This window comes from Hyperolius riggenbachi, chromosome 1 (genome assembly GCF_040937935.1).
Source record: "Hyperolius riggenbachi isolate aHypRig1 chromosome 1, aHypRig1.pri, whole genome shotgun sequence".
NCBI lineage: Eukaryota > Metazoa > Chordata > Amphibia > Anura > Hyperoliidae > Hyperolius > Hyperolius riggenbachi.
In genome coordinates, this window is record NC_090646.1 from 139,524,706 (window position 1) to 139,536,936 (window position 12,231).

The 12,231-nt window shown below is 47.3% G+C and overlaps 1 protein-coding gene across 5 annotated transcripts in view; it reads left to right on the plus strand.

The window, feature by feature from the left end:
- Positions 1–1,902: 1,902 nt before the first annotated feature.
- Positions 1,903–12,231, plus strand: part of MICU3 (mitochondrial calcium uptake family member 3) — a 175,305-nt gene continuing 164,976 nt past the window's right edge. For 4 of the 5 annotated variants that reach the window (XM_068278616.1, XM_068278618.1, XM_068278617.1 and 1 more), the window contains exon 1: positions 2,046–2,371. In XM_068278616.1, the coding sequence (XP_068134717.1) occupies positions 2,075–2,371 (297 nt within the window). In that variant the 5' untranslated portion in view covers positions 2,046–2,074. Of the gene's footprint in view, positions 1,978–2,045; positions 2,372–12,231 lie in introns of those variants that run through there. The other variant, XM_068278620.1, reaches the window with a different exon arrangement.

The window sequence follows — 12,231 nt, forward strand, 5'->3', positions numbered from 1 at the left end:
ATGTCAGCCAGGCACAGTACAGCAAGGATGATGGAGGCACAGTAGAGCTGCACTGATGGAGGGATGTCAAGCACAGTACAGCAAGGATGATGGAGGCACAGTAGAGCTGCACTGATGGAGGGATGTCAGCCAGGCACACCACAGCAAGGATGATGGAGGCGCAGTAGAGCTGCACTGATGGAGGGATGTCAGGCACAGTACAGCAAGGATGATGGAGGCACAGTAGAGCTGCACTGATGGAGGGATGTCAGGCACAGTACAGCAAGGATGATGGAGGCACAGTACAGCTGCACTGATGGAGAGATGTCAGGCAGGCACAGTACAGCAAGGATGATGGAGGCACAGTAGAGCTGCACTGATGGAGGGGTGTCAGGCAGGCACAGTACAGCAAGGATGATGGAGGCACAGTACAGCTGCACTGATGGAGGGGTGTCAGGCAGGCACAGTTGAGCTGCACTGATGGAGGGATGTCAGGCACAGTACAGCAAAGATGATGGAGGCACAGTGGAGCTGCACTGATGGAGGGATGTCAGGCAGGCACAGTACAGCAAGGATGATGGAGGCACAGTAGAGCTGCACTGATGGAGGGATGTCAGGCAGGCACAGTACAGCCGCACTGATGGAGGGATGTCAGGCACAGTACAGCAAGGATGATGGAGGCACAGTACAGCCGCACTGATGGAGTGATGTCAGGCAGGCACAGTACAGCAAGGATGATGGAGGCACAGTACAGCTGCACTGATGGAGGGATGTCAGGCACAGTACAGCAAGGATCATGAAGGCACAGTAGAGCTGCACTGATGGAGGGATGTCAGGCAGGCACAGTACAGCCGCACTGATGGAGGGATGTCAGGCACAGTACAGCAAGGATGATGGAGGCACAGTACAGCCGCACTGATGGAGGGATGTCAGGCAGGCACAGTACAGCAAGGATGATGGAGGCACAGTAGAGCTGCACTGATGGATGGATGTCAGGCAGGCACAGTACAGAAAGGATGATGGAGGCACAGTAGAGCTGCACTGATGGAGGGATGTCAGGCAGGCACAGTAGAGCTGCACTGATGGAGGGATGTCAGGCAGGCACAGTTGAGCTGCACTGATGGAGGGATGTCAGGCACAGTACAGCAAGGATGATGGAGGCACAGTAGAGCTGCACTGATGGAGGGATGTCAGACAGGCACAGTACAGCAAGGATGATGGAGGCACAGTAGAGCTGCACTGATGGAGGGATGTCAGGCAGGCACAGTACAGCTGCACTGATGGAGGGATGTCAGGCACAGTACAGCAAGGATGATGGAGGCACAGTACAGCCGCACTGATGGAGGGATGTCAGGCAGGCACAGTACAGCAAGGATGATGGAGGCACAGTAGAGCTGCACTGATGGAGGGTTGTCAGGCAGGCACAGTACACAGCAAGGATGATGGAGGCACAGTAGAGCTGCACTGATGGAGGGATGTCAGGCACAGTACAGCAAGGATGATGGAGGCACAGTACAGCCGCACTGATGGAGGGATGTCAGGCAGGCACAGTACAGCAAGGATGATGGAGGCACAGTACAGCCGCACTGATGGACGGATGTCAGGCAGGCACAGTGCAGCAAGGATGATGGAGGCACAGTGGCAGTGCAGGTGCACCGATGGTGGGATGTCAGGCACAGTACAGCTGCACTGATGGAGGGATGTCAGGTAGGCACAGTACAGCAAGGCAAGGATGATGATGATGATATTAGTACTGACAGACCAGACACTGCAGAGATACAGATAGGCCCCGTTCACATCACAAACGCGGATGGCCATGCGTGCGGAACGCGTGCGGACCGCAACGCGTACGAACGCACGCCATCCGCGTTTGTGTGCGTTTAAGACACGTGGCTGCTGACAGCTCTGCAGAAATGAGGAAGCCGGTGCTGCGGTGTCACATCCCTGAGATAAGGGAAGCAGCACTCAGCACACATCCCGGAGGCTAGCAGCACAGAGGTACAGAGACAGGGCCGCTTTCTTTCTTCTCGCGATCTTTCCTCCTCCCTCTCTCCGCTCTCCCCTCCTCCCTGACTGTCACTCCATCTCTAGGCTCATGGCTGCTCTCCGCAGACTCCTCCGGGCTCTCCGTGAGCAGCAGCTGTGGTGGAGCCCCCCTGTGCCCGGTGCCCGCTTCCCCCCCGGTCTGTTACGGCTTCTCTCCGGGGCTGCCGGGTCCGGGCTGGCGCTGCTCTGCTATGCTGCCTATCGGGACGGTCGCGTTCAGCACTGGGGAGAGCGACACTATCGCGACATAGTGCTGCAGGTGACAGGGGGCCCTCTGGCAGAGGGGAGGCCCGGGGAGCCGAGGAGAATCGGCATCCTATTGCCAGTCAGCGCTGCCAAGGAAACGGTAAGAGGAGGAGAGAGTGCAGTGTACAAGTTGTGCTGACAGTTGTATTCCCAAAGGAGGCGCCACCCAGGCTCTGCCCACCCTTCCCATGGCACTGCCAGGTCCCAGGACTCCCCTGCATGCACTGCCAGCTCTGGGCATGCCACAGCAGCATTCAGGAAGCATAGTATTGGAGGTCATCGTGACCCAGCCGGCAGATCGATCCACAAGATTTATAGACTAGTGGCTCTCCCCAGGGTGACAGGCTAGCACAATGTCACTGCCTGGATCTGTCACCGCAGGGAAACACTGACACACGTATGGTATCACATATTGGCTTCACAAGATATATATATATAATTGGATAAAGTCTAGGTTTGTCATGTATACCTTATGAAAATGTTTTTTTTTTGTTTGTTTGTTTTTTGTTTTATAGCAGTTACCAACAGCAAGACATTATTGTATACTTTCTGAGCACCTTGCCTTATGATGATGTCACAGTGCAACACAGCCAAAAACGTAAATAAATTTTGGACAGCAGAAACAATTATTCTCTAAAGGGTACCTGAGACGAAAGGATGTACATTTTTATAGGTACCTGGGGCTTCCTCCATCCCCCTCCATGCAGATTGCCCACTTGCCATCCTCCTTTGACTCCTGGATGCTCCGATAGATGCCCCGTTATCGTGGGCCAGTCGGCGCAGGTGCAGTCCACCTGCACAGGTGCAGAATGCTCCAGGCGACAGCTCCAGTTGCATGCGAAGTACACCCCCACTGGCGAAGCTATCGGGGCATTTACTGAAGCATGCAGGAGGTGGATGAGGACGGCTTGGGAACGATCTGCGTGGAGGGGGATGGAGGAAGCCCCAGGTATGTAAAAAAGTTTTACAGTCTTTCGTCTCAGGTTTACTTTAAGAGGAAACTCACTTCAGGTTACATACTTACCCATGTAGAGGGAAGTCTCTGGATTCCATACAGCCTTCCTTGTCCTCGGTCAGACCTGTTGTTCCAGCGCCATGCCTCGTGGAAGTTCCATGACCGGCTGTGTCTTTGGTACTCCTCGGAAGTACTGGTCTCCCCAAGTGCTTCCGAAGATGGTGCATCCATACTACTCATGCACAAGACACACTCATGCACAGTACGGATGCACTGGTCGGTGGAAGTACTTGCAATGGCTGCCTGAGTAGTGCTGAAGATGTATTCGACCAACCAGGGATGGAGGAGATGAACTAAGGAGACCAGTAAGGCTTTATGGTATTGAAAACCTTCTTTCTACATAGGTAGGTTTTCCACTGAAAAACTGCGATTGTGAACACACTATGATGCTATCCTAATTTTCCTTTTTTTTTACACCAAGCATTTTTCTGTGCTTTTTCAGTGGGAGTTTTGTGCGATCTTTTTCACAGTGTGATTGTGTTTTTCCAAAGCTTTGTTAGTAAAAATAAAAAATGTAGAGAAGGGAAATCACAAGATGGTCACGTAGCACCCAATTTGGTATGCAATTTTCTTGCACACCTATTGACATTAACCCAATCACAAATGCAGGTAAAAACATGGAGCGTGTACTACGTTTGTGTTCGGGGGGAAAAAAATCAAATCCCATTAGTGGAAAAGGGGGAATTATATTAAATAGTTGGTTTAGCGGGCTTTGAAAGAATGAGCCATCCTCTTGATCCTTCCTCACAGTTTGTCACAAAAGTCACACAAGGCCCGAGGTCGGAATGTGCTTTAGTGGCATGGCATCCCTGGAATGTCCTGAGGTGTACGTCTATCGAAGTTCTATCTTATATAACATTTAAAGGAGCAATCCAACAAAAAAGTAAGCAGTTAAAGACTGACAGAACTGCCAGGTTTTGGACTAGACCATCTCCTTATGGGGGAATTCTGTGGGTTTTCTTATAGAAAATACATTTGCGATTGTCAACAGCAGCATGATGGAAAATAGAGAGAGAACGTGCACAATGTCCATGAGACTGCAGCTAGCTGTCTGAATTTTAATCGTGTGTACAAACAAATGAATAATCAAACACAGTGGGCTCGATTCACAAAAATGTGCTAACTCAGTTAGCACGACTAAAAGCTTTGGGCGTGCTAACTAGGGTGCTAAGCAGTTAGCATGGCCAAAGCTTTTATTGATCATGTGCAAAGTTTAGCGATGTACGGTGCGCTTAAAACGTTGCATCGGGTGCGATTCATAATGTTGCATCAGGTGCGCCTAAAACGTTGCACCGTGCGACAGTTCGGCTGCACCTAGGGCGCCGTTTTAGGTGCACCTGGTGCAACGTCTTGATCGCACCTGGTGCAACGTTTCGTGCGCAGCACTTAAACTTTGCGTGTGCTAACTTAGCATGCAAAACTTTGCGCGCCAAAAGGGCTAAGGTGCTTTTAGGCGTGCTAACTACATTAGCACACTTTTGTGATTCAAGCCCAGTGTTACATAGTTACATAGTTATTTCGGTTGAAAAAAGACATACGTCCATCGAGTTCAACCAGAAAACAAAGTACAACACCAGCCTGCTCCCTCGTATATCCCTGTTGATCCAGAGGAAGGCGAAAAACCCTTACAAGGCATGGTCCAATTAGCCCCAAAAGGGAAAAAATTCCTTCCCGTCTCCAGATGGCAATCAGATACAATCCCTGGATCAACATCATTAGGCATTACCTAGTAATTGTAGCCATGGATGTCTTTCAACGCAAGGAAAGCATCTAAGCCCCCTTTAAAAGCAGGTATAGAATTTGCCATAACGACTTCCTGTGGCAATGCATTCCACATCTTAATCACGCTTACTGTAAAGAAAAACCTTTCCTAAATAAATGGCTAAAACGTCTTTCCTCCATGCGCAGATCATATCCTCTAATCCTTTGAGAAGGCCTAGGGACAAAAAGCTCATCCGCTAAGCTTTTATATTCCCCTCTGATGTATTTATACATGTTAATTAGATCCCCTCTAAAGGTAGCCATACACTGGTCGATTTGCCATCAGATCCGACCAACATAGATAGATCCCTCTCTGGTCGAATCTGATGGCTGCCTTTACTGCAAACAGATTGTGAATCGATTTCAGCATGAAACCGATCACAATCTGTGGTGGTGCTGCTGCTGCCCCCCCCCCCCCCCCCCCGCATACATTACCTGCTCCGGCCGGCGTGTGTCCCCTGGTCTCCGCTGTCACTTCTCGGTGCTCGGCTCCTCCAGCTTCACTGAACTTCCTGCCGGGCGCTCTATTGTTTAAACTTCCTGCCGGGACAGGAAGTTCAGTGAAGCTGGAGGAGGCGAGCTCGGAGAATTGACAGCGGAGGCCAGAGGATACGCGCCGGAGCAGGTAATGTATTTCCGCTAGTGTCGGTCGTCGGGCATTCGAACGCCGCTATCGTCGCACTCCCGACCCGCCGGCGATTGAGCGAAATCTTCTGCACGGACGGATCGACGGGAACAATTGATTTCGGACGGAAATCGATCATTCTGTCAGCGTTTGCGCAACGGTTTTACAGCAGATTCGATCACAGTGATCGAATCTGCTGTATATCGGCGGAAAAATCGTTAGGTGTATGGGCCCCTTAAGGCGTCTTTTCTCAAGACTAAATAAGCCCAGTTTATCTAACCGTTCTTGGTAAGTGAGACCATCCAGCCCACGTATCAATTTTGTTGCTCGTTTCTGCACCTGCTCTAAACTGCAATATCTTTCCTGTAATGTGGTGCCCAGAACTGAATTCCATATTCCAGATGTGGCCTTACTAGAGAGTTAACAGGGGCAATATTATGCTAGCATCTCGAGTTTTTATTTCCCTTTTAATTCATCCCAAAATTTTATTAGCTTTAGCTGCAGCGGCTTGGCATTGAATACGATTATTTAACGTGTTGTCGATGAGTACTCTTAAGTCCTTCTCCAAGTTTGATGTCCCCAACTGTATCCCATTTATTTTGTATGGTGCTAGACCATTGGTACGACCAAAATGCATGACTTTACATTTTTCAACATTGATTTCATCTGCCCATATAGCCATGTATATAGTGTGTACCACCCTTTGACTTGCACTAAGTTTTTTTGGTTTGCATAAAGGTGGCCATACATCTAGCGATTTGGCTGTGTGATCAACCATTTCATTCTATCATTTTATCGAATCAAGAGAAAATAGAGTGTATTCCAGTATGCCCAATCAATGAAAAAAAGTGGCTGATGTCATATTGACCAGCTTAGTCGGTCGTGCAGAATGAAAGATATTGGTCGATCGCACATGAATCGGCTCCTGTTCCTCTGTCATTTAATCGACTGAATTGATTTTGGCATTTAGAGCATTTAGGTACAACATCGGTCAGATCAATTAGTGAAGATGCATCGCATAGTAGTCGCCTGTAGTGTGTGGGCCACTAGTCGATCGACTTTCGATCAACTGTACTGAAGTTAATCGCCCAATAAAGTCGATCACTTTGTTGATTGAATCAGAATTGCTAGATATATGGCTACCTTAAGCGTGCCATTGCCATTGGCCTCCCTTTCAGTGATTCACCGAGTGGGACAATACGCAGCTGACTGCTATTGTAGTTCCTTCAGTGGAACTCCATCCCCTTACTTAAAAGTATCTGAGACTGAAGCATTGTGACTGTACAGTGATCATTCCTGAAATAATCACTGTTGATTGTTTTGGATGATAGTTCTATAGCCTATGTACCAGGCTAGGCTCTGCTAAATAACATCTCCTTAGAAATTAAAATGTATAAAATTGACTTGAGCCAATTTCAGTGGAATGCCAGCTATGCAGAATTCAGTTAATCAAAACCAGACCCCAGAAAAAAAATCAGATCTTTGCAGCATATACAGACCTATTTTTACAGTACAGTACACAGTAATAAAGCTGTGTCACATTACGTTTGTCCTAATTTGTTTTTAATTACAAATAGAGATTAAGATGTATATGTTGTATGAGGCAGGGCTGTGGAGTCGGTACAAAAATCATCTGACTCCGACTCCTCAGTTTTTGAAACTACCGACTCCAACTCCGACTCCAGACACCCCAAATGGCTCTGACTCCTAAACTCCGACTCCTCAGTTTATGAAACCACCGACTCCAACTCTGACTCCGGGTACCCAAAATAGTTCTGACTCCTCGACTCCGACTCCACAGCACTGGTATGAGGTACTGTATAGTACAGTAATAGTAATGCAGATTTTTAGTCGTGACTCTCCACAACCAGAAACTTCAGTTATGTGGCATATACCAATCGCCATAGGTTCCAGATAAGAGAGGTCCTACTTTATATACATTCTTTTATGACTGAATTCCATTTTGACATTGTGATATAATATTTGCAAGCAAGCCTCCCCCTCCCCCCCCCCCCCCCCCCACCACCACCACCATGCAGAGTGTGCATTGAGAGCATCCTTGAGATCACAGCTACCTATCCTTACTCCAGCTCCGGCTTACTAGTCTTCCTGGCAGCTTCTTGCTCCGTGCTAGAGCTCCAGGCCCACTGCCATCACTTGAGGGTGAGACAAGCTCTGGCGGGGAGCTACGAGGCCAGGAGGTAACTCGCCCCCAGAGCTCCAGTTTCACTGTCATGTGACCACAGCGAGGTTGGAACTCTAGCGGTGAGTACAAAGCTTTTCTCTGTGTTGCTGCAGTCTTCCATCTTGCTGGATGAGTCTGGACAGGGTTCCATCTTCGTGCAGCTTTTCTGCTCAACCGACTTCCAGCAACCATTCCCACTATTATTTATATACTTTGTCGTGGTGATGTGCCTTACCTGACCAGTCATTTCACCTCACGGAAGCCCCCGACTAACCTATAGATATGTGTGGGGCCAGTGCCAGTAGGCAATTAAGCAAAAGAGCTTTAGGGCTGATTCACATTGACGCTTGGCGGGCGTTTACTGCTGGTGTCCGGGACCCGTCATTAACTGGCCTGTCATTAACTGTCCCCAAGTCAGCGACAGTTTCTAATGATAAGACTTTCCCATTGATTGGCCTTTCATCACAGCATGGCTATCTCGCATCACACTCCATATGCTGCCAAGTTCTGCAGCAATGCATTGGGTGCCATAGCGACAAGCATCACTAGTGTTGTGAAATCTGAGAAAGATATTTCATTATAAACATATGGAGCAGATTCAGTTGGTAAATTATTTAAAGCTGGAATAAGACAACAAAATTAAAATGTACAGTCAGATTTCAATAGTATATTAGTTTATATTAGGGTAAAGAAGTATCTGTGTGATCAAAAAGTGAAAGTGTCCAAAAGTGAGCGAGTCACGTGTGGAGTATTGGGACTGGCACAGCTCCATGTCTCCAATAGCTTATGGCTTTCCATTTTCGAGTTTTCTGCGACGCTGTCTCACTCTCTACCATAGGTTGCGTTCGTGCTTCAGTGTCCTCCTAAGGGGCTCAAAACGTGATGACAAAATGCCGGGAGTCGATGCCAAATGCTTTTCTGCTTAGTAGCAGTAAAGTGTTTAGCATCCGTTAAACGAGCTACTGGCAGCCATCCGCCTTAACCACTCCTGATCCACCCCCACAGCTCCACCTTCTGAGTTCTGACACTTTTAATGATACATAGATTCTATTGTTTTTGCGGCATGCAGATAGCAATAGGTAAATTTTAGTAACAAGCATGTGGTGTTGGGTACATTTTAGTGACATGTAGATAGTGTCTAACTGGATACACACCATGCGTTTCCGCGTTCGTTGCGTCCGTCGATACGCATCAATTTGATTATTTCCGACATGTCCAATTCACGTTTCGATGGATTGTTAGGTCGATTTGCCATACTTTACATGGCAATCGACCTAAAAATCATCGAAATGCGTTCGGAAATGCTCGGAAATAATCGAATCGACGCGTATTGACGGACGCATTCGACGCAGAAACGCATGGTGTGTATTCAGCATAAGGTAGATTCAAATGACAGGCAAGGGGATATGTAGATTCTAGTGAGGGCCCTTTTCCACTAGCAATCGCTAGCGTTCGCGCTAAACGCTAGCGATTGCTGAATCGCAAGTGCAGGAAACTTCCCGGTGATTGTGTTCACGATTTTGCTATGCAATGCACTGCATAGCAAAATCGCGGCAAAGATCGCTCCGCGGTGCGATCGCGTTTGAGTCAAAAACGAATCGCGGTAGTGGAAATTACCTACCGCGATTCCTATGTTAAAAAGCAAACCGTAGCGATTTCAAAATCACTAGCGGTTTGCGATTTTGCGATTCAGCATTGCAAACGCCGCTAGTGGAAAAGGGCCCTAACACACAAAAAGTGACAGGTTGATTCTAGTGATAAACAGATAGTGTTAGGTAGTGATAGGCAGGTTGTACAGTATAATCTCATTATAGTAAGCTCCAAGGGACCAGGAAAAGTGATTTACTATATCAGAAATTGTCCTAGAAATGGCCCAGTATGCCCTGGTACATTCTCTGCTGCAAAGGACCAACTATGTCCTCCCGTTGGAGGTACAGTACAAGCACTGGAACATTTTGTGGACTACAAGGTGAAGTATAGCTTAGGGCTGCATAGCCAGGCTGGACAAATTGCTGGTACAGTATCCAGGGCTCCTTAAAAATTTCAGCTGTCACTGAATAGAGGCAGCCGCTTCCTGTGAGTGGCTCTGATACCTCCGTGGTTGAAATTTGCAGCACATGTCCTGGAAAACTTTCTGATCACACTTGAGGCAATCATGAAGCCTCTCTTCAAAATGCAGCCAGTCATAATAAACCACTCGCATCTGTAATGCGAGTGGCTCCGATACCTCCGTGGGCGGGACTTAGCACTCTCTTCTCCACTCTCCTTAGTTTTGCAACTAGTAGGCCCACTCTGATCTACACTACAAGTGAAAGTAGCCTGTACTGCGCTCCACACGCTGCCAAGAGCGTTATTGTTAACAAGGGATGAGATACCCAGGAGTGTGTACAATCCAATGGGAGGACTGTGTGATGACACTTTTATCAGTAATTGCAAAGTGGAAGTGGTAATACTGCATTCTCTTTATGTTCACATTGTATCTCATTTTCCCCAAGCTGCTTATTTGCATAGTACTGTGTATCTAGTGCTGGTGCCATTCTTTTTGTCTTACAAATGTTATCAGACATCAACTCACCTGGAACCAGCCTTGCAAGAGAGCAGCCGACCATGGGTTTACACTTACATGACACATGCACCGCCCACTGTTTACTGTATCCAGAGTCAGCGTCATGTAGGGGCCAAAAGACATGTTTACTATAACAGAAGTTTTATTATATCGGAGTTTACTATACCAGGTGTTGTTACCATAAACTTATAATGGAGTTTGGCAGGGAGTTGTAGTTTACTATAGCCAAATGTTTACTATACCATCGTTTATTATAACAAGATTATACTGTACTATGTAGATTCTAGTGATACGCAGATAGTGACAGGTAGCGTGTAGTGACATGCAGATAGTGACAGGTAGCTTGTAGTGACATGCAGATAGTGACAGGTAGCTTGTAGTGACATGCAGATAGTGACAGGTAGCTTGTAGTGACATGCAGATAGTGACAGGTAGCTTGTAGTGACATGCAGATAGTGACAGGTAGCTTGTAGTGACATGCAGATAGTGACAGGTAGCTTGTAGTGACATGCAGATAGTGACAGGTAGCTTGTAGTGACATGCAGATAGTGACAGGTAGCTTGTAGTGACATGCAGATAGTGACAGGTAGCTTGTAGTGACATGCAGATAGTGACAGGTAGCTTGTAGTGACATGCAGATAGTGACAGGTAGCTTGTAGTGACATGCAGATAGTGACAGGTAGCTTGTAGTGACAAGCAGATAGTGACAGGTAGCTTGTAGTGACATGCAGATAGTGACAGGTAGCTTGTAGTGACATGCAGATAGTGACAGGTAGCTTGTAGTGACATGCAGATAGTGACAGGTAGCTTGTAGTGACATGCAGATAGTGACAGGTAGCTTGTAGTGACATGCAGATAGTGACAGGTAGCTTGTAGTGACATGCAGATAGTGACAGGTAGCTTGTAGTGACATGCAGATAGTGACAGGTAGCTTGTAGTGACATGCAGATAGTGACAGGTAGCTTGTAGTGACATGCAGATAGTGACAGGTAGCTTGTAGTGACATGCAGATAGTGAGAGGTAGCTTGTAGTGACATGCAGATAGTGACAGGTAGCTTGTAGTGACATGCAGATAGTGACAGGTAGCTTGTAGTGACATGCAGATAGTGACAGGTAGCTTGTAGTGACATGCAGATAGTGACAGGTAGCTTGTAGTGACATGCAGATAGTGACAGGTAGCTTGTAGTGACATGCAGATAGTGACAGGTAGCTTGTAGTGACATGCAGATAGTGACAGGTAGCTTGTAGTGACATGCAGATAGTGACAGGTAGCTTGTAGTGACATGCAGACAGTGACAGGTAGCTTGTAGTGACATGCAGATAGTGACAGGTAGCTTGTAGTGACATGCAGATAGTGACAGATAGCTTGTAGTGACATGCAGATAGTGACAGGTAGCTTATAGTAACAAGCAGATAGTGACAGGTAGCTTGTAGTGACATGCAGATAGTGACAGGTAGCTTGTAGTGACATGCAGATAGTGACAGGTAGCTTGTAGTGACATGCAGATAGTGACAGGTAGCTTGTAGTGACATGCAGATAGTGACATGCAGATAGTGACAGGTAGCTTATAGTGACAAGCAGATAGTGACAGGTAGCTTATAGTGACAAGCAGATAGTGACAGGTAGCTTGTAGTGACATGCAGACAGTGACAGGTAGCTTGTAGTGACATGCAGATAGTGACAGGTAGCTTGTAGTGACATGCAGATAGTGACAGGTAGCTTGTAGTGACATGCAGATAGTGACAGGTAGCTTGTAGTGACATGCAGATAGTGACAGGTAGCTTGTAGTGACATGCAGATAGTGACA